General features: G+C 41.7%; 1 protein-coding gene across 2 annotated transcripts in view; it reads right to left on the minus strand.

The window, feature by feature from the left end:
• The window catches only part of LOC139381506 (hedgehog acyltransferase), a 103,117-nt gene that overhangs the window by 36,208 nt on the left and 42,471 nt on the right, over positions 1–24,438 (minus strand). For both annotated transcript variants that reach the window (XM_071125108.1, XM_071125107.1), the window contains 2 exons: positions 19,322–19,357; positions 4,978–5,179 (listed from right to left, as the gene is read on the minus strand). In XM_071125108.1, the coding sequence (XP_070981209.1) occupies positions 4,978–5,179; positions 19,322–19,357 (238 nt within the window). The remainder of the gene's footprint in view (positions 1–4,977; positions 5,180–19,321; positions 19,358–24,438) is intronic.

The raw sequence follows: 24,438 nt of genomic DNA on the forward strand, positions 1-24,438 counted from the left end.
GTCACAGGAAGGCCATAAAGATCATCAAGGACATCAACCACCCGAGCCACTGCCTGTTCACCCCGCTATCATCTAGAAGGCGAGGTCAGTACAGGTGCATCAAAGCTGGGACCGAGAGACTGAAAAACAGCTTCTATCTCAAGGCCATCAGACTGTTAAACAGCCACCACTAACATTGAGTGGCTGCTGCCAACACACTGACACTGACTCAACTCCAGCCACTTTAATAATGGGAATTGATGGGAAATGATGTAAATATATCACTAGCCACTTTAAACAATGCTACCTTATATAATGTTACTTACCCTACATTATTCATCCCATATGCATACCTATATACTGTACTCTATATCATCGACTGTATCCTTATGTAATACATGTATCACTAGCCACTTTAACTATGCCACTTTGTTTACATACTCATCTCATATGTATATACTGTACTCGATACCATCTACTGTATCTTGCCTATGCTGCTCTGTACCATCACTCATTCATATATCCTTATGTACATATTCTTTATCCCCTTACACTGTGTACAAGACAGTAGTTTTGGAATTGTTAGTTAGATTACTTGTTGGTTATTACTGCATTGTCGGAACTAGAAGCACAAGCATTTCGCTACACTCGCATCAACATCTGCTAACCATGTGTATGTGACAAATAAAATTTGATTTGATTTGATTTTGAGACTGGTCTGAGACAACGTACACCTTACAGGAACCGCACAACCAGGGAGTGGGCCCCTTGTTAGGCTCCATCAATTCCCACAAACCCCCCCTAGATAGCCATGTACTTTTAAAGGGGGAAATTCCCGCCCCTGCTCAAAAAGCTCCTGTAAGAACATAAGGATGTCCTTCACAGACGATGTCCCTCACAGAGCACTGAAAAATAACAAGTCCTTTATCTTGACACCAGAGCTCAAACTCTTGCCATATACAGTGCCTTTGAAAAATATTCAGACCCCTCCACTTTTTTCACATTTTGTTACATTACAGCCTTATTCTAAAATGTATTAAATAAAACAATTCCTCAGCAATCTTCACACAATAACCCATAATGACAAAGCGAAAACAGGTTTTTACATTTATAAAATTAAAACAGAAATACCTTATTTACAAGTATTTAGACCCTTTGCTATGAGACTCGAAATTGATCAAAATTGATCTTATTTCCATTGATTATCCTTGAGATGTTTCTCCAACTTGATTGCAGTCCACCTGTAGAAAATTCAATTGACTGGACATGATGATTTGGAAAGGCACACACCAGTCTCTATAAGGTCCTACAGTTTACAGTGTCAGAGCAAAAACCAAGCCATGAGGTCGAAGGAATTGTCCGTAGAGTTCTGAGACAGGATTGTGTTGAGGCACCGATCTGGGGAAGGGTACAAAAACATTTCTGCAGCATTGAAGACCCCCAAGAACACAATGGCCTCCATCATTCTGGATGGAACCACCAAGACTCTTCCTAGAGCTGGCCACTCGGCCAAACTGAGCAATCGGGGGAGAAAGGCCTCGGTCAGAGAGGTGACCAAGAACCCAATGGTTACTGACAGAGCTCCAGAGTTCCTCTGTGGAGATAGGAGACCCTTACAGAAGGACAGCCATCTCTGTAGCACTCCACCAATCAGGCCTTTATGGTAGAGTTGCAAGACGGAAGCCACTCCTTAGGTGGCACCATCATGCTGTGGGGATGTTTTCAGTGGCAGGGACTGGGAGACTAGTCAGGGTCGAGGGAAAGATGAACGGAGCAAAGTACAGAGATATCCATTATGAAAACCTACTCCAGAGTGCTCAGGACCTCAGAATGGAGCTGAAGGTTCACCTTCCAACAGGACAGCTACCCTAAGCACACAGCCAAGACAATGCAGGAGTGGCTTCAGGAAAACTCTTGGAATGTCATTGAGTGGCCCAGCCAGAGCCCGGACTTGAACCTGATCAAACATCTTTGCAGAGACCTGAAAATATCTGTGCAGCAACATTATCTAACCTGACGGAGCTGCAGAGAAGAATGGGAGAAACTCCCAAATACAGGTGTGCCAAGCTTGTAGCGTTATACCCGAGAAGAATGGAGGCTGTAATCGCTGCCAAAGGCGCTTCAACAAAGTACTGAGTAAAGGGTCTGAATACTTATGCGTTATTTCAGTTTTTTTTTTATCAACTAGCAAACATTTCTAAAAACCTGTCTTTGCTTTGTCATTATGGGGTATTGTGTGTCGATTGCTGAGGGAAAACAACTATTTAATACATTTTAGAATAACTTAACAAAATGTGGAAACAGTAATGGTGTCTGAATACTTTCCGAAGGCACTGTAGGTCTAGAATGGGAAGCAAAGCCCCGTCCCATCCCTTTTCGGAACCAGGAAATACTGTCTGTACCAGCCGTCCTGGATATTCAACAAAGGAACCACTCGGATTGCCTGCTTCTGGAGATGAGGCAATATTTCCTCAAAACGGGCACAAAGGCCTCTGGAACAGTCAATATGATGCTGCAGAAGCGTGGAGGACACAAGAAATTGTACCCTGTACCCTGATGGAACCCTGATGTGGACTGGGAAATATTGTTTCTTCTTCCATTTCCACCATTCTTGACAACTGTGTGTCTGAACATCAAGAAGGGACACTTTTCATCGAACTCACATGTGGGAGACAACACTTTTGACATCTTCGAACACTGTGGAACTCCTGTGTTTGCCTAAAGCCTGGCCCACTCTCGGTACAAGGGCTTCGGTGATCAGTGAAAACCCCGATAGGCAGTACCACCTGGGGGTACTGTTGTCACAATGAGCCTCACTCAGTTAAGGCGGTAAGATGTGATACGGTAACTAGCTGGCACCCAGCACTGAACCGCAACATTAAAAATAGACCCAGGGATTTTTTTTTATCATGAAGGTTACCCTACCGACCAGTCATAGGTACTGGCGACAAAGCGCCTTGTAGCCTAGCTGGGAATGGGACAGACAGCTCTGAAAAACAAACCCCTTCTGTGCTAACAGACATGGGCGATTCGTAATTGAATCCAATTCCCCCAGGAATGAAAAGCGGTGAGCTGGAGAAAGACAGCTCATTTCAGAGTTCATATGAACCACAGAGACTGTGTGTTGGATAATAGCATGGTCATGTCCAACCCTGCTTGAGTCCGCAACCAACCACCACATTATAACCATGGAATGCAGGGTTCCAGAATGGAATTAAACATGGACAAGCTTCCAACACACATTGCGCTTCCATGAGACTGTATAGCCTGCATGAAGCCCAGCCCCCTTATGGGCACAGAGGGCTCCAGCAATGGCTGACAAAGTACCCCATTTTCCGTAAACAAAACGCGGGGGCACTGTCGTCACAGCAATGTTTTTGTTGAGTTGTGCAGCTGCTCAGGGAAAAAAAACACAATCCTCACCCTCTCTATTCCCTCCAACTCCAGGAATTGAAGAGAGGCAAGCAGGGCCTAACCAAGGCAGACACAAGCAGTGGGGGGGATACCTCTCTCAGAGAAGCCTACCGTAACCGTTGACAGAGCACAACACAGGAACCAGGGGACATTAGACCAGACCAATGACCCAAACCATCTCCTTGTCCCACAACATAGACTCAGCCGAGGTACTGGCACCTGGGAGAGGAAGTCACTATCGGAAACACCAAGCACCCTAAAGAACAGTGCCAGTCGCCCCCTAGTCTCCCAAACTAACAGATTTGAGAGAGGGCAGCCTGAATACGCACCGAGCAGAGACATACAAGACATCCAACGCGAGTATCTTTTAATTCATTGGGGCATGGTTGCAAACCCAAACCCGGCTTGTTAGCTTTCAGTGTTTTGGTATAACAACCACACAAACTTCAGCCCACAATGTCCAGGGGGCGGCCATGCTCTACCACTAAGGGACAGTTTATTTGGTGCAACGTAAGACAGTCTTGTGTTCAAATTGTTTGTTTTAGTAGCGTGAATCGTTTTGGTTCACACAGGGGTGAAGGGAATAATTTAATGAATTAATCCGAGCCTCACGCCAATCACCTGTGTAAGGCAGGGCTTCCAGAGAGGCGCAGATTTCATTGGCTTTGTCAGGCGTGATTGTAGATCCTTTAACTGAAGTCACTAGTGTGTGACTCCCCCATAGTATGTTGTACTGAAGTTGACTGAGAAAGAGAACCGATAAGTAGTTGCCATATGTAAGAGTGTCAATTTGTTAATAAGTGAACAGAGGAGTTTGCTCATCTCCTAAATTGCCTTCTCCAGTGTAGGATGCTCAGATGTATCCTGCCATGGAAGCGTTTTGAAATCCACCACACCCCCTTTGAAAGAGCTGTTTGGAATGATAAAAGCTACTTATCCTTTTGTCTAGCAAAACTAGCCAAGTTCTTTTTACCACTTTACACATGTATTTTGGGATTCAAACCTAAGCCTCATTTGCCTGAGGACATGCTAGAGTAGTCTCCTTTCATACAAGTGTATTTATTTTTACGTTTTCTCTCATCGATTACCTTGAACCTTTTTCAAAAGAGGACATGAGGATTCAAGGTTCTCCCAGAGCGAAAGCAAAAGAGAGAGGCAGAGATGGAGCGAAAGGAAGAAGGGAGAGGGTCCAGGCCTCAGCTTCCCTGCCCTTCCAGTGTGATGAAGAGTCAGCCAACAGACCCAGGCTCGACTAAGCACGTTTTGTGTGTGTGTGGGTTGAGCTGATAAGTCCTCCCACATCGTTTTTATGGCTTTGCTGTAAATCAGTCAACTTAGAGCAGTTCGTTTAAACATACTGTATACAGACAGACACCAACACAGACAGACACCAACACCCACACACAGACACTATCAACCCTACCCACATGGAAAGACCAGATGCATTTCAAAGAGCCTTAGAGGAACAGTTCGTAATTCAGAAACAAATGTGACATTCATTCATTAATTCAATCAATCATGTGTTCTCACAAACAATAGAGGGGTAGATGAGGGCTAAGGTGAGTAAAGACTTCAGTGACTCACAATAGATGGATAGACGAGGGGAGAAGAGATGAGGATGGTCACTCCATTCTCCACCAGCACCCCGACCCAGTTCATCAGAGCCCAGTACTGTAGGTAGTCATGTCCTCCATGCCAGAAACATACAAAGCCAAATGCCAGAGCCGTGGACAGCATCTTCCACAGCAGCCCGTGGTGAGAACCTCCTAATGGGATGTAAATGTACCTGGGACAGGGAGGGCGACAAAGTCAGCAACCACGGGTAGCATGGACTTCAGAAAGACATTATACACAAAACACAGGGCTACCAGGTAACAGAGTATGTGAGTGCAGTTGATCAGGTTAGAAATCCCGCTCTTCACTCAGAGCCCCAGCGCTCCACATCCTTTCCAGCTGCTCCGCTAAAAACAGCTACTCACTCAAAAAATAAATGCCGCTGCAAATTCGCTCCATTCATTAAAATCACAAGTTAACCAACATCCATCTACCGTGATAAAAAATACACAACATGTATTGTTGGTCCCATGTTTCATGAGCTGAAATAAAATATCCCAGAAATGTTCCATACGCACAAAAAGCTTATTTCTTTAAAATGTGTTTACATCCCTGTTAATGAGCATTTCTCCTTTTCCAAGATAATCCATTCACCTGCCAGGTGTGGCATATCAAGAAGCTGTTTAAACAGCATGATCATTACACAGGTGCACCTTGTACTGGGGACCATAAAAGGCCATTCTAAAATGTGCAGTTTCGTCACACAACGCCACAGATGTCTCAAGTTGAGGGAGCGTGCAATTGGCATGCAGACTGCAGGAATGTCCACGAGAGCTGTTGCCAGATCATTTAATGTTCATTTCTCAAAAGAGAAATTTGCCTCACAACCGCAGTCCATGTGAATGGCGTTGTGTGGTCAAGCGGTTTGCTGATGTAAACATTGTGAACACAGTTCCCCATGGTTATGGTATGGGCAGGCATAAACTACGGACAACTACCACAATTGCATTTTATCAATGGCAATTTGAATGCACAGAAATACATACTGTGACGAGATCTTGAGGCCCATTGTGAGGCCAATTTCTTTTAAGGTATCTGTGACCATCAGATGTATATCTGTATTCCCAGTCATGTGAAATCCATAGATTAGGGCCTAATTCATTTAAATTTACTAAAATCTTTGAAATTGTTTCATGTTGCGTTTATATATTTTGTCATATTTTTGTGACTACCTGGACCTACCATTTGGTTTTGAAGAATTGAAACCAAACCATAAGATTTGCATGAAAAGTATTTTAATAAACAACAGGAAAAGGGCTCATTATTTAAAATAGGCTACATATCGTATTAAACAGCACATAAACACAAAATAGGTCAGGAGCCAGACGGTAGCCAAGAAGGAACAAAAATGAATTATTTAGGCTATATTATTTAAAATTACAGAGGCAAGAAAAAGTACAGTTAAAGTCGGAAGTTTACCAACACTTAGGTTGGAGTCATTAAAACTAGTTTTTCAACCACTCCATACATTTCTTGTTAACAAACTATAGTTTTGGCAAGTCGGTTAGGACATCTACTTTGTGCATGACACGTAATTTTTCCAACAATTGTTTACAGACTGATTATTTCACTTATAATTCACTGCAGTGGTTAAGGGCGCTGTACTGCAGCGACAGCTGTGCCACCAGAGACCCTGGGTTCGCGCCCAGGCTCTGTCGTAACCGGCCGCGACCGACAGGTCCGTGGGGCGACGCAAAATTGGCCTAGCGTCGTCCGGGTTAGGGAGGGCTTGGCCGGTAGGGATATCCTTGTCTCATCGCGCACCAGCAAGTCAACAATTCTTAATCTTAGGTCCTCCAAGATCTCTTTTGTTCGAGGCGTGGTTCATATCAGGCAATGCTTCTTATGAATAGCAAACTCAAATTTTGTGAGTGTTTTTTATAGGGCAACGCAGCTCTAATCAACATCTCCAATCTCATCTCATTGATTTGACTCCAAGTCATTAGCCTAGGGGTTCACATACTTTTCACAACCTACACTGTGAATGTTTAAATTATGTATTCAATATAGACAAGAAAAATACAATAATTTGTGTGTTAATAGTTCAAGCACACTATATTTGTCTAATGTTGTGACTTAGATGAATATCAGATCAAATTTGATGACCAATTTATGTAGAAATCCAGGTAATTCCAAAAGAGTTCACATACTTTTTCTTGCCACTGTATGTCAAGGCTATAGCCTCCAAATTGTGATGCATTGTGATGCATTTGCGACACACTAGGCTGGCAGGGACATCAAGCGCTCAGCATTTAAACAACATCCCGTTGAATCAAATCATTATAGTCTAAAAATTGCACATAGGCTGTGACTTACTAAGAATTCATTACAAATTTTAAAAAGAAACGCCTTCTTAGGATCCATCTACATTTTTTTAAACATGAGTTTGGCCAGAGTCTGTGGCTTCAGGCTCATAAGATGGTGGCCTGGAGAGCAGGCCAGCTGCGGAGAATACCCAAAGCGGAAAGCTCCCTGAAAGAGGTAATATGCCAGGCCTATCGTGCCAATTTTTTTAATGTATTTTACCTTTATTTGACTAGGCAAGTCAGTTAAGAACAAATTCATATTTTCAATGATGGCCTAGGAACAGTGGGTTAACTGCCTTGTTCAGGGGCAGGACGACCGATTTGTACCGTGTCAGCTCGGGGAGTCAAACTTGCAACCTGTCGGTTACTCGTCCAATGCTCTAACCACTAGGTTACCCTGCCGCGCCCCAAAATCAATGATGGTATGATATTGTATAGATAATATAATGAAAATGAACAAAACTTATAAGATATGATTTTTAGTTTATAAATACTTTGCTACAATGACAGACTTAGCTAGCTACCCACCTTCTTTCTTTCTTTTAGCATGTGCACGTACTAAGTAACGTTACACCATCATGCTTTCGGGATACCTGTCTTTTCAGATTCCACAATTATTCTTTAGTTATGGACATGACATCTTGCTCTTGGTCATCCTCAATCAGTCACCTTGATTTTTCACCTGTGTGTTTTATCAGTTTCTTTATGAAAATATTTAGCAAACTTCATGACAGTAGCTAAAGCAAGTGGCTATAGCAGCACACAAGTAGATTACAAATGCATGCTGGGCCGGGCATGCCCTGAGCTCATGAGGTGAGCGCTACTGGAACGCTATGGAGCGAAATTGGAGCGGGCGCGAAGGCCAAAGCTCCAGCCTTTGGGAAACACGCTCCTGTCAAATTGGGCACGCTCCACTCCTTGCTTCGCTCCAGCTGTGTTCACATATTTTGACAGGTAATACAATCTAAAAGTTATTTGCGGTTATTGGGCAGGAAAAAAAATAACAAAAACATGTGGTTGTTTCTTGGTTCCTAATGATGGACTAGATTTAGGGCCACGTTTCTGGACATCTCATTTCAAATAGTACAGTACATTGAAATCTGCCATTTCAATGTAAATGCAACATCCACACTCATCAATCTACACTCATCAGCCAAACAGTAAGAACATCTTGTGCATAACGAGACCAGGGATGCAGAGACAATTACACTGTGATGAATGTGTTTCATAAAAACAAAGCCCTACCTCTTTGCCTGCAGAGAGACACCCACTACAATGAATGATAAACCTCTAAATTGGAAAGGAGGGATTTGTCAGATGTTCTACGGCTATACAGTCTCTGGGGTAAGACGAGGGGTAACCGACCGGTTGTGTAAGTATGTCGAGTGGTAACAGAGCAGAGCTTCTTGTTTTCCCACACAAATTCCTCTTTGTTTTTCTACGTCTGTATTTCATTGCCAGTCTGAACCGGACTAGCAGAGCGTTACATTCAGCATAGTTCCATTTCTTCTTCGTAGAAACAGTACTGGGTAGCCTTCATGAAAAAGTCATTATTGGAAATTCAAGGCCACACAACAGAGACAGGATAACAAGACTCACAGGTGTTTGAATCAAACAAGAGAACAGGCAGGTGCCTGGATTGGCAAAAACTTAACAGCATTTTCTTTGTATGTGTTTGTTTTGCAATCAGCTGATGCAGACCTAAACATAGGATGAGGGAAACAGACGTAAAGCTACCGAGAGCCTCTTAAAGAAAGGAGAGGGAAAGAGAGCGAAAGCAGTTGAGAAAACGGTTTGAGATTAGAATAGCACAACAAAATCTAGCCTAGAAACATAGAAACATATCACCAACGTAGACTAGAAAGTGTGCTTTTCTTTTCTGGAGCGTGTGGGGGTGGATTTGTCATCTCCTCTGTGTCACTTAAACAATTAAAACGACTGTGTTTGGGAGGCTGCCTGTTGTCATTCACTCTGCTCCTGTGGCGTCTCACTAATCCCTAAGGGAGACAGCGGTCGACCAGGCACCAAATCTTACATCACGCCCTCCTATCGTGAACACAGATTATACCACAGCTTTTACACATACACTCAATGTAACACAGCAACACCTGATTGCACCCAATCTCCCAACACAGCCCTAGAAAAAGATTAGACCTCCCACTTTGACAGACACTCACTGTTCTTACCAGAGCAACACTCGCTCTATTAGATCTATACTCTGTCAATCATCCTGTTTGTTCACTGTTGAATCAAATTGTGCCCCAGACACATTGTTTGCTATTGTTGCTATGCATATCGTTATGGAATAGTTTGGTAGTTGAGTTCTTAAGAGCACAATTAGACACTACACTATCACTTCCAAAACTCCAGCCCCAGGTGGCAGCAGCAACCGGATCAGGTGCTGTGCTCTGCCAGGAGGTCTTGTTAAGTCTTGATTGAGCACAGTGGTGGGCTATTAGAGTTACTGCAGGTGATGGCAGCGTGAGAACTTCTAGGCCAGAGAGGCCTGCCCACGTTTCTTGGATTATGTGTGTTTGGGATGCAAGTCTTTTTTGTACATTTTGGTCACCATCAGCTTGAATAACAGTAATTTGCTTGCGCTCGTCAACCAATGGGGTCAAGACAGAGCTAGCTCTGGACCCTGGACTCAAAGTGTATTGGTTGCGTACATAGTTTAGCAGATGTTATAGAGGGTGCAGCGAAATGCTTGCTACTAGCTCCAAACAACGCAGTAAAATGTCAAACCAGTCGACAAATAACCAAAAATGAACACATTATTTTAAAAACACAAATAGTCTAATTAACAACCCAAATAGCACTGTAACAGTAATCCAAATACAATCTATATGCATCTACACCAGATAAACTTAGACAAGGAATACTAAGAATGATATGTACAGCAGTAGATGCACTACATGACCAAAAGTACGTGGACACTTGCTCATCGAACAGCTCATTCCAAAATCATGGGCATTAATATGGAGTTGATCCCCCCTTTGCTGCTATAACAGCATCCACTCTTCTGGGAAGGCTTTCCACTAGATGTTGGAACATTGCTGCAGATACTTACTGCCATTCAGCAACAAGAGCATTCATGAGGTCAGGCACTGTTACAATGTTGTGCGATTAGGCCTGGCTCGCAGTCGGTGTTACAATTCATCCAAAAGGTGTTCAATGAAGTTGAGATAAGGGTTCTATGCAGGCCAGTCAAGTTCTTCCACACAGATCTCGACAAACGATTTGTGTATGGACCTACCTTTGTGCATGGGGGCATTGTCATGCTGAAACAGGAAAGGGCCTTCCCCAAACTATTGCCACAAAGTTTGAAGCACAGAATTGTCTACAATGTCATTGTATGCTGTAGCGTTAAGATTTCCCTTCACTGGAACTAAGGGGCCTAGATCGAACATTCAGTTGCGTTCTCCTGGCATCTGCCAAAATCAGATTTGTCTGTCGGACTGCCAGATGGTTAAGCGTGATTCATCACTCCACTCCGCGAGCTTTACACAACTCAAGCCGACTCTTGGCATTGTGATCTTAGGCTTGTGTGCGGCTGCTCAGCCATGGAAACTCATTTCATGAATCCAGACGAAAAGTTATTGTGCTGATGTTGCGTCCAGAGGCAGTTTAGAACCGAGAACAGACACTTTTTCGTGCTTCGGTCCGTTCTGTGAGCTTAATTGTCCTATCACTTTGCGGCTGAGCAGTTGTCACTCCTACACATTTCCACTTCACAATAACAGTACTTACAATTGACCAGGGAAGGTCTAGCAGGGCAGAAATTTGACGAACTGACTTGTTGGAAAGGTGGCATCCTATGACGGTGCCACGTTGAAAGTCACTGAGCTCTTTAGTAAGGCCATTCTACTGGCAATGTTTGTCTATGGAGATTGCATGGCGGTGTGCTCAATTGTATACACCTGTCAGCAACTGCTGTGACTGAAATAGCCGAATCCACTAATTTGAAGGGCTGTCCACATACTTTTTTTATATAGTTTAAACATAGCATTCAAAGTATTCAACCCCCTTGACTAAAAACAATTTAATCAATTTTAGGATAAGGCTGTAACATAACAAAATGTATAAAAAGTCAGGGGGCTGAATACTTCCCAAATACACTCTATACACTATATATACAAAAGTATGTGGACAGCCCTGCTAAATACACAAAAGCAGTAATAAACAGACAGGGGGAAAAACACTGAATGTAGTAACCCCTTCAGTAATGTATTTCCCCTTCATCTTAACGTTAAACGTAAATTGAAATGTCACATCTCTAGATACACATCCCTGGTTAAGGAGACTGGTTCCTACGAGGTCCTATGGGCCCTGGTCAAGAGTAGTGCACTAAATAGAGAATTGGATGCCATTTGGTACGCAAACAGTGTGAATAACGACCACTATTTCAGATGGTCAAGGGATTTGTCCTGTTATTATTACTAGAGCTCTGTATGGTCTGTGTATGTGTCCCCTGGGGCCCTCTCTAGTATCTCACCGTGCTGCTGCTTAGACCTGGGTTATAATAAACCATTTCAAATGCTTTAGCTGAGCTTGACTAAGCTTATCCATTGCATTGGAATCAACAGCAAAGTCTCAAGTGGAAAGCCATGCCCGTCTGGCACTCCAGGCAGTCTAGGTCGTTTTGAAATGATTTCAAATAGAATTTGAACTCAGGTCCGCTACTATCTCACTGTGCTGCAATATCAGAACGTTAGCTAGCGTTCTGCGGTTTAACTGACAGTCTGCTGGGGGGTGTGTGTGCATGTGTGCGCTGGAGAGCTGCAGTGGAAACATCTGCATCTGAATGATGAGCCTGCATTTTGGGCGCCTTCCTTCAATACAAACGGCAGCATTTTCCTTTGAAATGCACCGCAAAAAAATACATCACAAAAAGAGAGTGCATTTATCTGGCAAGCTTTGTCACCAAGGTTAGCATGTTCCGAAATGTGTAATAGAACTTAGTCAACCGCCTTTAACAAGGCAATTAGATCTATAAAGGGTTCTGTCCCTTCATTTTATTGAGTCTTGTTTAACGGCTGTGCGTGCACTGGTTTAAACACCCCATCACTTGTTCCAAGCTTTTACATGCTTGCCAAGCTCCCTCAGGTGGGCTGAGGCTATTTGCATGGCGACAACATTAAAAAGGTACAGTCTGTGATTGGTACATACATTTTTGGTCTTTAAAATGTATGATATCCAGTATACCCACTGATAATCAAATTCCAGATTGTAGCATTAAGAGAGCTGATGAAGCCTTATAGTGGTGTATGAGTGGAGACGATGGCGACAATGCAACAAGGCAGCCTACGTGGGAGAGAAGACTTGATTGCCTTAAGAGAGCTGTGGAACAGGACCTTTAACACATGCAGGGATGCTACAGACAATTAAAGCGGATTTAAAACTGCATTAGAACTACTTCAGGACCACTTTGGCGAGCTGGGGACGTGGGCATTGTGCATATAATTTGGTGTCGACGACGGGGAGCCGAGCATCACAATCAGAAAACATTTAATCAGAAGAAACCTTTGAGGAAGATAGGGAAACCGCTACAGATGGACATTGTATCAGTGTTCAGAGGTGGAGGGTACCTAAATTCCATTATAACAGATATGGATAATAATGATGGTCATGGATAGCTTTTATATAGTGTTATTACAAGTGTTCAAAGCATTTTATCCATACAGTTGAAGTCGGAAGTTTACATACACTTAGGTTGGAGTCATTAAAACTCGATTTTCAACCACACCACAAATGTCTTGTTAACAAACTAGTTTGGCAAGTCGGTTAGGACATCTTCTTTGTGCATCACACAAGTACTTTTTCCAACCATTGTTTAAAGACAGTTTTAATTTATAATTCATTGTATCACAATTCCAGTGGGTCAGAAGTTTACATACACTAAGTTGACTGTGCCTTTAAACAGCTTGGAAAATGCCAGAAAATGATGCCATGGCTCAAGGAGGAAGCCACTGCTCAAAAACCGCCATAAAAAAGCCAGACTATGGTTTGTAACTGCACATGGGGACAGAGATTGTACTTTTTGGCGTAATGTCCTCTGGTCTGACGAAACAAAAATAAAACTGTTTGGACATAATGACCATCGTTATGTTTATAGGAAAAAGGGAGAGGCTTGCAAGCTGAAGAACACCATCCCAAACGTGAAGCACGGGGGTGGCAGCATCATGCTGTGGGGGTGCTTTGCTGCAGGAGGGACTGGTGCACTTCACAAAATAGATGGCATCAGGAGAGAGGACTATTATGTGGAAATATTGAAGCAACATCTCAAGACATCAGTCAGGAAATTAAAGCTTGGTCGCAAATGGGTCTTCCAAATGGACAATAATCCCAAGCATACTTCCAAAGTTGTGGCAAAATGGTTTAAGGACAACAAAGTCAAGGTATTGGAGTAGCCATCACAAAGCCCTGACCTCAATCCTATAGAACATTTGTGGGCAGAACTGAAAAAGCATGTGCGAGGAAGGAGGCCTACAAACCTGACTCAGTTACTCCAGCTCTGTCAGGAGGAATGGGCCAAAATTCACCCAACATATTGTGGGAAGCTTGTGGAAGGCTACCCATAACATTTAATCCAAGTTAAACAATTTAAAGGCAATGCTACCAATTACTAATTGAGTGTATTTAAACTGACCCACTGGGAATGTGATGAAAGAAATAAAAGCTGAAATACATCTATTATTATTCGGACATTTCACATTCTTAAAATAAAGTGGGGATCCTAACTGACCTAAAACAGGGACTTTTTACTTGGATTAAATGTCAGGAATTGTGAAAAACTGAGTTTAAATGTATTTGGCTAACTTCCGACTTCAACTATAGGAATTATACGTTGATCAAAAATATAAACATACAACAATTTAAAAAATGTTACAAGTTCATATGGGAAATCAGTCAATTGAAATAAATTCATTAGGCCCTAATCTAGGGATTATACATGACTGGGAATAGAGATCTGTATCTGTTCGTCACAGATTTAAAAAACAATTAGGGGCGTAGATCAGAAAACCAGTCAGTATCTGGTATGACCACCATTTGTCCCATGCAGCACGACACATCTCCTTCACATAGAGTTGATCAGGCTTTTGATTGTGGCCTGTGGAATGTTGTTCTACTCTTCAATGGTTGTGCAAAGTTTCTGAATATTGGCGGGAACTGGAACACGCTGCTGTACACGTCAATCCAGAGCATTCCATGAGTTTGCAGGCCGTGGAAGAACTGGGACATTTTCAGCTTCCAGGAATTGTGTACAGATCCTTGCAACATGGTTCTGTGCATTATCACACTGAAACATGGAGGCTGATGTATTGCATGACAATGGGCCTCAGGATCTCGTCACGGTATCTCTGTGCATTCAAATTGACATCGATAAAATGCAATTGTTTGTTGTCCGTAGTTTATGCTTGCCCATACGATAACCCCACTCTGTTCACAACGTTGACATCAGCAAATGGCTCGTCCACACAACACCATGCCATACACGCTTTCTGCCATCTGCCCGGTAGAGTTGAAACCGGGATACATCCGTGATCACACTTCTCCAGCGTGTCAGTGGCCATCGAAGGTTAGCATTTGCCCACTGAAGTCAGTTACGACACCGAACTGCAGTCAGGTCAAGACCCAGGTGAGGAAGACGAGCATGCAGATGAGCTTGCCTTAGACGGTTTCTGACAATTTGTGCAGAAATTCTTCAGTTGGTAAACCCACAGTTTCATCAGCTGACCGGGTGGCTGGTCTCAGACGATCCCGCAGGTGAATAAGCTGGATGTGGAGGTCCTAGGCTGGCATGGTTAGACATCGTACGCGGTTGTGAGGCCAGTTGGAAATACTGCCAAATTCTCTAAAACAATGTTTGAGGTGGCTTATGGTAGAGAAATTAACATTCAATTCTTTGGCAACAGCTCTAGTGGACATTCCTGCAGTCAGCATGCCAATTGCACGCTCCCTCTCAACTTGAGACATATGTGGCATTGTGTTTTAGAGTGACCTTTTATTGTCCCCAGCACAAGGTGCACCTGTGTAATGATCATGCTGTTTAATCAGCTTCTTGATATACCACACCTGTCAGCATGGATGGATTATCTTGGTAAAGGAGAAACGCTCACTAAAATCAGAGGAATAAGCTTTTTCTGTGAATTAAACATTTCTGGGATCTTTTATTTCAGCTCATGAAACCAACCAACACTTTACATGTTGCATTTATATTTTCGTTCAGTATATAATTCAAAGCATTGTATGTAATGGCAGAGACCATGACTGCATTCTTAGAGCACAATAATGCTCTCTCTCTAGTCAATGGTTTTGATTGAATTTGGCAGGAAAACACAGAATAGGTCTATTCCTGCAGTAAAAATACATTTTCAATTGAGACCTCCGATTGAAAATATATAGGTTAGTCCAGGACTAGCCTTTATCTTGGTCCGGGAACCTGGCCCTTCAAGTTTAGGTTGATGGATCTCTTCACTGGGGACATTATGGCAGGTGACTGACCTGAGAATGATGGTGTGGTAACCCAAGGTGAGGAACCTTTTTCCAAATGCAATCACCAGACCGAGCACAGAGCCCAAACTAACACATTCAGGGCTTATTGTCCATCATTAAAAACACAAAAAAACTAAAAGTAGAAATGAACACAGATTCATTATGCATGTGTTTTATATGCGCATACTCAAAGAGATGAGCATTTTTCGAACAAAGCAAAAAATACAAAAAAAAAATATGCCACACAAGTGGTTCACCTGTGATGGCAATACACAGCGTAATAATGAATACATGCAAATACAGCAGTGGATCAAACATCTTTTGTTTGCTGGAGATCCACATTGGCACAAGCCTATGTAGGTAGTAATGACGTGTGTTTTTGTACAGGGAATTTTACTGAGCTCTTGAATATTCAACAATGAATGTGCTCACAGGGAGTACAAACAGCGCTTCCCAAATATACCAGGACACATATTTAATAGAGGAACTTAAACACCATATTTCTATGCTGCTTTTATTGTGTGGGGGAAAAAAAGCTTCCCACTGATTCAGCACATTGATTGTGAAAATTAGTAAGGTATGTGTAAGAATCTTTTCGAACTAAGCCGAGCACCCACAGAAACTGCAGTTTAAGGTAACAAAAGAAAATAATTGTACAGTATCTGAGGTAGTTAAATAAAAAAAATATATATATATACTTTCAAGGTACACTTTGTTAACTTCACTTGGTTATGTACCGCTTCCTCTCTGAACATTAGGGACAAGTAGGAAAGGACAATCCACAAAAACCGCAAACAGTGTTTTTGAACAGAGATACTAGTTGAACACAGGTTGGTTATTATTGTTTTACAGGTTCTACTCTGAGCCCCGCAGTTCACACATACAATGCAAACACAATATTTTACAATATTTATTTTTGCCCAACAGTGCCACCATGCGGCCAAACTGAACCATACTCTACAGGTTAGCTACACTCATCCCGAGCATGCGTGCCAACCATAATCACTCAGTCAAACAAATCAAAAGATAGTATAAACATGTGCCCGGTACAGCGCCACCATCAGTCCATGGTCCATCAGAATGTGCTTGCATATGTTGTCTTGACAGTGTTTGGAACATGTGTATCAAGTCTTGTTACAATACAAATATCTGTGTGTGATTTATGCGTGTTTATGTGCCAGACCATGCCCACGTGAATGTTTATTGGTCAGTAGCGGCCATGTTATTTGAGATGCTAGCTTAGAAAATATTGTGATGAGAGACCTTGGTCTATATATATATCTATATATATCAAGTTTTGTGCAGATCGGTCATTCGGTGCCAGAGGAGTAGTGTTTTAAGTGTTTTTCACAAAATTCTAAATGGCAGAAAATCCATATTGTCAGACCTTATGGTTCCAAATTTGTTCCTTGTGAGGAGAGGGGCCTATGTATCGAATTTCATGACTGTCAAACGGGGTGAAGGACATTTCAAAGATTGCACTTTCAATTGCTTGTTATAGTGCTACCATCTAGCCAATTAGCATGGCATTGCATGAGAGGGTGTAGCCCATGGGCCTTTACCATCATGCCAAGTTGCATTCTCCTAGGCCTTATGGGAATTTTCATTTTTTCACCACATCCAAGGAGAACCGAAATAATGAAGGCCAACAAATACAATAGGATTTCACCCAGTTACGCTGCTTGAACCCCTAATAAATTTAAAAGGCTTGAAAGAAATACACTTTTTCAAATTTACTTTTCCCACCCATGTTAATTTGAAACATGCTGATGTTGCAGGAAGGCATCAAAACCATATATTTCAATTGTGTTCCATTTTTCCAATCTTGTGGTAACAAATTTCTACACATACAGTTGAAGTCGGAAAAATACATACACCTTAGCCAAATTCATTTAAAACTCAGTTATTCACAATTCCTGACATTTAATCAAAGTAAAAATTCCCTGTCTCAGGTCAGTTAGCATCACCACTTTATTTTAAGAATGTGAAATGTCAGAATAATATAGTTGAGAAGATGATTCATTTCAGCTTTTATTTCTTTCATCACATTACCAGTGGGTCAGAAGTTTACATACACTCAATTAGTATTCAGTAGCATTGCCTTTACATTGCTTATCTTGGGTCAAACGTTTCAGGTAGTCTTCCACAAGCGTCCCACAATAAGTTGGGTGAATTTTGGCCCATTCCTCCTGACAGAGCTGGTGTAACTGAGTCAGGTTTGTAGGCCTCCTTGCACGCATACGCTTTTTCAGTTCTGCCCACACATTTCACCAGAACTTTGGAAGTATGCTTGGGGTCATTGTCCATTTGGAAGACCCATTTGTGACCAAGCTTATACTTCCTGATGTCTTGAGATGTTGCTTCAATATATCAACATACAATTGTCCTCCCTCATGATGCCATCTATTTTGTGAAGTGCACCAGTCCCTCCTGCAGTAAAGCACCCCCACAACATGATGATGCGAGCCCCGTGCTTCACGGTTGGGATGGTGTTCTTCGGCTTGCAAGCATCCCCCTTTTTCCTCCAAACATAACGATGGTCATTATGGCAAAACAGTTCTATTTTTGTTCCAACAGACCAGAGGACATCCCACCAAAAAGTATGATCTTTGTCCCCATGTGCAGTTGCAAACCGTAGTCTGGCTTTTATATGGCGTTTTTTGAGCAGTGGCTTCTTCCATGCTGAGTGGCCTTCAGGTTGTCAATATAGGACGCTTTTTAATGTGGATATAAATACTTTTGCTTCCTCCAGCATCTTCAGAAGGTCCTTTGCCGTTGTTCTGGGATTGATTTGCACTTTTCGCACCAAAGTACATTCATCTCTAGGAAACAGAACACTTCTCCTTCCTGAGTGGTATGCGCGGTCCCATGGTGTTTATACTTGCACACTATTGTTTGTACAGATGAACGTGGTACCTTCAGGCGTTTGGAAATTGCTCCCAAGGATGAACCAGACTTGTGGAGATCTACAATTTTGTTTTTGAGGTCTTGGCTGATTTCTTTTGATTTTCACATGATGTCAAGCAAAGAGGCACTGAGTTTGATGGGAGGCATTGAAATACATCCACAGGTACACCTCCAATTGACTCAAATTATGTTAATTAGCCTATCAGTAGCTTCTAAAGCCATGACATCATTTTCTGGAATTTTCCAAGCTGTTTAAAGGCACAGTGAATTATAAGTGAAATAATCTGTTTGTAAACAATTGTTGGAAAAATTACTTGTGTCATGAACAAAGTAGATGTCCTAACCGACTTGCCATAACTATAGTTTGTTAATTAACAAGAAATTTGTGGAGTGGTTGAAAAACCGAGTTTTAATGACTCCAATCTAAGTGTATGTAAACTTCCGACTTCAACTGTACTTCAATCATGTGGTATCAAATGTCTACGCGAATGTCATCCTTTGGTATAGCATTTCTAACACAATTGCTCTTAATTTGTCTATATAGGTTTTTCCTATTTAAAATTATCATACACATTTTTAGGAAATGTTGAAAATTTGAGTCTTACCTGATAAGCCAGTGATACAGCCCGACGTCAAAGTGTCTGGAAAACAATACATATTTACATTAAGGAGATAGGAGGGTGGTGGAATCTTTGATATACACATTTTACCAATTTGGTTACCATGTCTGTCAGTTGATGGAAATGAAAGTACACAACTACCAATGACATAAAACATCTGTTTTGTTGTTACTTTCAACTGTTTCTCATGATCTGCCACCCCTTTGTCTCCACAGTCGTACATGTTTCTGTTTCAACAGGTGCACAGTGAGAGGAGAGAAAGTTGGGATCATGGCAGTATCTTGCCCCAGCATTTCATATTTCTGTAGATTTAGTCCAAAGCCAAAATTTCAAGAACAATATGAATGGATCATTTCTTGGTGTTTAATATGATTTTTCTGAAAATTAAAATAGGGACGAATGAAGGCTCAACGTTCCATATTATTTGTTTTTTCACGCTACACTGAGTATATAAAACATTAAGAACACCTGTTCTTTCCATGACAGACTGGCCAGGTGAAAGCTATGATCCCTTATTGATATCACTTGCTAAATCAACTTCAAATCAGTTTAGATGAAGGGGAGGAGACTGGTTAAAGAAGGATTTTTATGTCTTGATACATGGATTGTGTATGTGTGTCTTGGACTGTGGCGGTCATTAAATTTTGTCAGCCCGTTATTGTCATGCAAAAGACTGTCGGTCTCACGGTAATTGATCATTATCTAACAAACATGTTTAGCATCTCCAGGCCTCCACACATACAAGCAACTGATGCTCACCTTTGGAACATCTACATTTTAAAAAAGTCTAAATAATTTAATATACACCATCACAATAAATCCATTATTTATTTTAGTCAGGTCTAAAGAAACATAATATGAATTACATGTATTTCAGAAGAACAAAATATGAGTTGGCCTAATGCAGGCCTGTGCTATCTGGCTATGCTCTGTGCCATAGGTTGTAGGCTTGTTCTTGCTTCTAAGTCCCATGTCATTTTATTTTATATGATTTTATAGCAAGAAGAAAATAACTGAACTTGGCTGAATAAAATAGAACAGATATTATTTCCATTATGGAGAGAGTGTGCATATGAAGTGGCATGTTGAGCTTAAATGTGATCATTTGAAGATTTAGAGTTATTTGGCAACTTTAGCTGTGAATTATAAAAATCTTTTGAGAAAGTAGCAAAAAAAAAGCTTGCGCTCTGTTCCTTGCCTCAGGCTGCACAGCTGTTCTCGAATCAAGTGATCATGTTTTCATCCATCAGACTATTCTCAATTTAATATTGTCTTCACTAATATGTAACATTTGTTTCAATTTAGACTGGCCCATTATCAAATATGCAGGAACGGTGAAAAAAGACGTCATCTTTGTGCACTCGAATAGCGAAGGGAGGCCGCGTGATTTCCCGCCGATCAGTTTTGAGGCTACTTCAAACATCTCAGTTGATCAGACAGGTTCTACAGGCCTTAGTTTTGTCGCACCTGGACTACTGCCCAGCTGTGTGGTCATGTGCAGCAATTGCAGTTGGTCCAGAACAAAGCAGCTCGTATTGCACTTAGACGCACACGGAAGAAAAGTGTCAGTAAAATGCATGTCAGTCTCTCCTGGCTCAAAGTTGAGGAGAGATCGACTGCAACACGATTGGTCTTTGTGCAAGGTGTTGATGTGTTGAAGGTACCGAAATGTCTGTTCAAGCAGTTGGTAAACAGTTCAGACACACAACACATGCAACTAGAGGTCTCTTCAGTCCCCAGGTCCAGAACAGAGGCTGGGAAAGGCACAGTATTAAATAGAGCCACGACTACATGGAACTCTGCGCCACCTCAGGTAACTCAAGCTAGCAATAAACAATTAAAAAAAACAGATAAAACAACACTGCATACAGGGGACTGTGAAGAGACTAATAATGTTATGTACTATGTATTAGACCTAGATAGTGTGAATGCAATAATATGTAGGCTGTGTGACAATTAAAATGTATTCCAGTCCTTGACTAATAATGTTCTGTACTATGTATTATGTATTAGACCTAGATAGTGTGTATGTACTGATATGTAGGCTGTGTGTAACATTTTAAATGTATGTATTCGAGTCCTTGACTAATAATGTTCTGTACTATGTATTAGGTCATGTTTCATGTGGACTCCAGGAAAAGTAGCTGCTGCTTTTGCAGCAGTGAATGGGGATCCTAATAACTACCAACTACTGTTTTGATGATAAGTGCTTGATGTGATTTTCAATTGCATTTGCATTGATGTCAAAGTGGTTAGAGGGACAATAGAGTCCTGAGTACCAGGCCATTAGGACCGGATGTTCAGCAGGAGAGGGTGCAACTCAATAGGATTGTATCTAGTGTCAGTCTGACACACATCAAACATTCATAGATATGTGAGGCGTGCTTGACTCGTGACTCACACTGGCCCAGTCACAAGCACACACACACAGTTGGAGCCAGTTGAAAGTGAATCCAGTAGTCTGTTTGATGTTAGTGTGACTGCCCTGAGGCCCTCTAGATAATCCCTACCTCTCGGTTATGGACTCAATATTACTACTGTTATCTCATAGTGAACAACCAATAGCAGTCTTCTGGTCCCACTGGCATAAAAACCATTTTATGTCATTCAACAGACACTCCTTAAAGCCCATTCTAAACAAATTCTCACACTTTATTTGGATAGTCATACTATCAACAAACTGTCTGTTAATTAATAAGCAAATGCTTGCTAAGGTTACGGTTCGATTTACAGTCGTGGCCAAAAGTTTTGAGACTGACAAATATTAATTTCCACAAAATTTGCTGCTTCAGTGTCTTCAGATATTTTTGTCAGATGTTACTATGGAATACTGAAGTATAATTAAACATTTCATAAGTGTAAAAGGTTTTTATTGACAATTACAAGAAGTTGATGCAGAGTCAATATTTGCAGTTTTGACCCTTCTTTTCCAAGACCTCTGCAATCTGCCCTGGCATGCTGTCAATTAACTTCTGGGCCACATCCTGACTGATGGCATGCTTGGAGTTTGTCAGAATTTGTGGGTTTTTGTTTGTCCACCTGCCTCTTGAGGATTGACCACAAGTTCTCATATGGGATTAAGGTCTGGGGAGTTTCCTGGCCATGGACCCAAAATATTGATGTTTTGTTCCCCGAGCCAATTAGTTATCACTTGTGCCTTATGGCAAGGTGCTCCATCATGCTGGAAAAGGCATTGTTCGTCAACAAATGGTTCCTGGATGGTTGGGAGAAGTTGCTCTCGGAGGATGTGTTGGTACCATTCTTTATTCATGGCTGTGTTCTTAAGCAAAATTGTGAGTGAGCCCACTCCCAGAAGCAACCCCACACATGAATGGTCTCATGACTGATGGTAGCGCTCACCTCGTCTTCTCCGGACAAGCTTTTCCCCAAACAACCGGAAAGGGGATTCATCAGAGAACATGACTTTACCCCAGTCCTCAGCAGTCCAATCCCTGTACCTTTTGCACAATATCAGTTTGTCCCTGATGTTTTTCCAGGATAGGAGTGGCTTCTTTGCTGCCCTTCTTGACACCAGGCCATCCTCCAAAAGTCTTTGCCTCACTGTACGTGCAGATGCACTCACACCTGCCTGCTGCCATTCCTGAGCAAGCTCTTTACTAGTGGTGCCCCGATCCCGCAGCTGAAACAACTTTAGGAGACGGTCCTGGCGCTTCCTGGACTTTCTTGGGCACCCTGAAGCCTTCTTCACAACAATTGAACCGCTCTCCTTGACGTTCTTGATGATCCGATAAATGGTGTATTTAGGTGCAATCTTTCTGGCAGCAATATCCTTGCCTGTGAAGCCCTTTTTGTGCAAAGCAATGATGACTGCATGCGTGTCCTTGCAGGTAACCATGGTTGACAGAGGAAGAACAATGATTGAAAGCACCACCATCCTTTTGAAGCTTCCAGTCTGTTTTTCGAATTCAATCAGCATGACAGAGTGATCTCCAGCCTTGTTCTCGTCAATACTCACACCTGTGTTAACTTCTTAACGTATAGGGGGCAGCATTTTCACTTTTGGATAAATAGCGTGCCCAATTTCAACGTCCTGCTACTCATGCCAAGAATATAAGATATGCATATTAGTAGATTTGGATAGAAAACTTTGAAGTTTGAATCATGTCTGTGAGTATAACATAACTTATGTAGCAGGAGAAGTCCCAGAGGACTAACCGTTTAGATTTTTTTTTTTTTGAGGTCTCTGTCTGTTGAGTGAGTTCTCATTGGGAAACAATATTTCTTAGGAACTTGTTTTCAGTTCCTACCGCTTCATGTCACCAGTCTTTGGAATTTGATTGAGGTTATTCCTTTGTGCAATGAAGTACAGCTACCTAAGAACTGGGTAACACTGTTGAGAGTTGCGCAAGACTTGAAAAGTAGCGTTGGTTTGTTGTCTTCCTGTATTGAACACAGATAGACCCGTCTTCAATTTGATTGATTATTAACGTTTAAAAATACCTAAAGTTGTATTACAAAAGTAGTTTGAAATGTTTTGGCAAAGTTTACAGGCAACTTTTGAGATATTTTGTAGTGACGTTGCGCAAATTGGAAGCTGTTTTTTTCTGGATCAAATGCGCCAAATAAATGGACATTTTGGATATATATGGACGGAATTAATCGAACAAAAGGACCAATTGTGATGTTTATGGGACATATTGGAGTGCCAACAACAGAAGCTCGTCAAGGGTAAGGCATGTTTTATATTTTATTTCTGCGTTTTGTGTAGCGCCTGCAGGGTTGAAATATGCTACTCTTTGTTTACTGTTGTGCTATCATCAGATAATAGCTTCTTATGCTTTCGCCGGAAAGCCTTTTTAAAATCTGACATGTTGGCTAGATTCACAACGAGTGTATCTTTAATTTAGTATCTTACATGTGTGATTTAATGAAAGTTAGATTTTTATATCATTTTATCTGAATTTGCCACCCTGCATTTTCCCTGGCTTTTGGCCAAGTGGGACACAAGCGTCCCATATCCTAGAGAGGTTAACCTCTTGGAACTACCCATCCGGGAGAATTGTCAGCACCTACACTAATTAGCATAGCGCAACGGTCAAATAATCTTACTAGAAAATATTAATATTCATGAAATCACAAGT

Source organism: Oncorhynchus clarkii, chromosome 23, assembly GCF_045791955.1.
Source record: "Oncorhynchus clarkii lewisi isolate Uvic-CL-2024 chromosome 23, UVic_Ocla_1.0, whole genome shotgun sequence".
Taxonomy (NCBI): domain Eukaryota; kingdom Metazoa; phylum Chordata; class Actinopteri; order Salmoniformes; family Salmonidae; genus Oncorhynchus; species Oncorhynchus clarkii.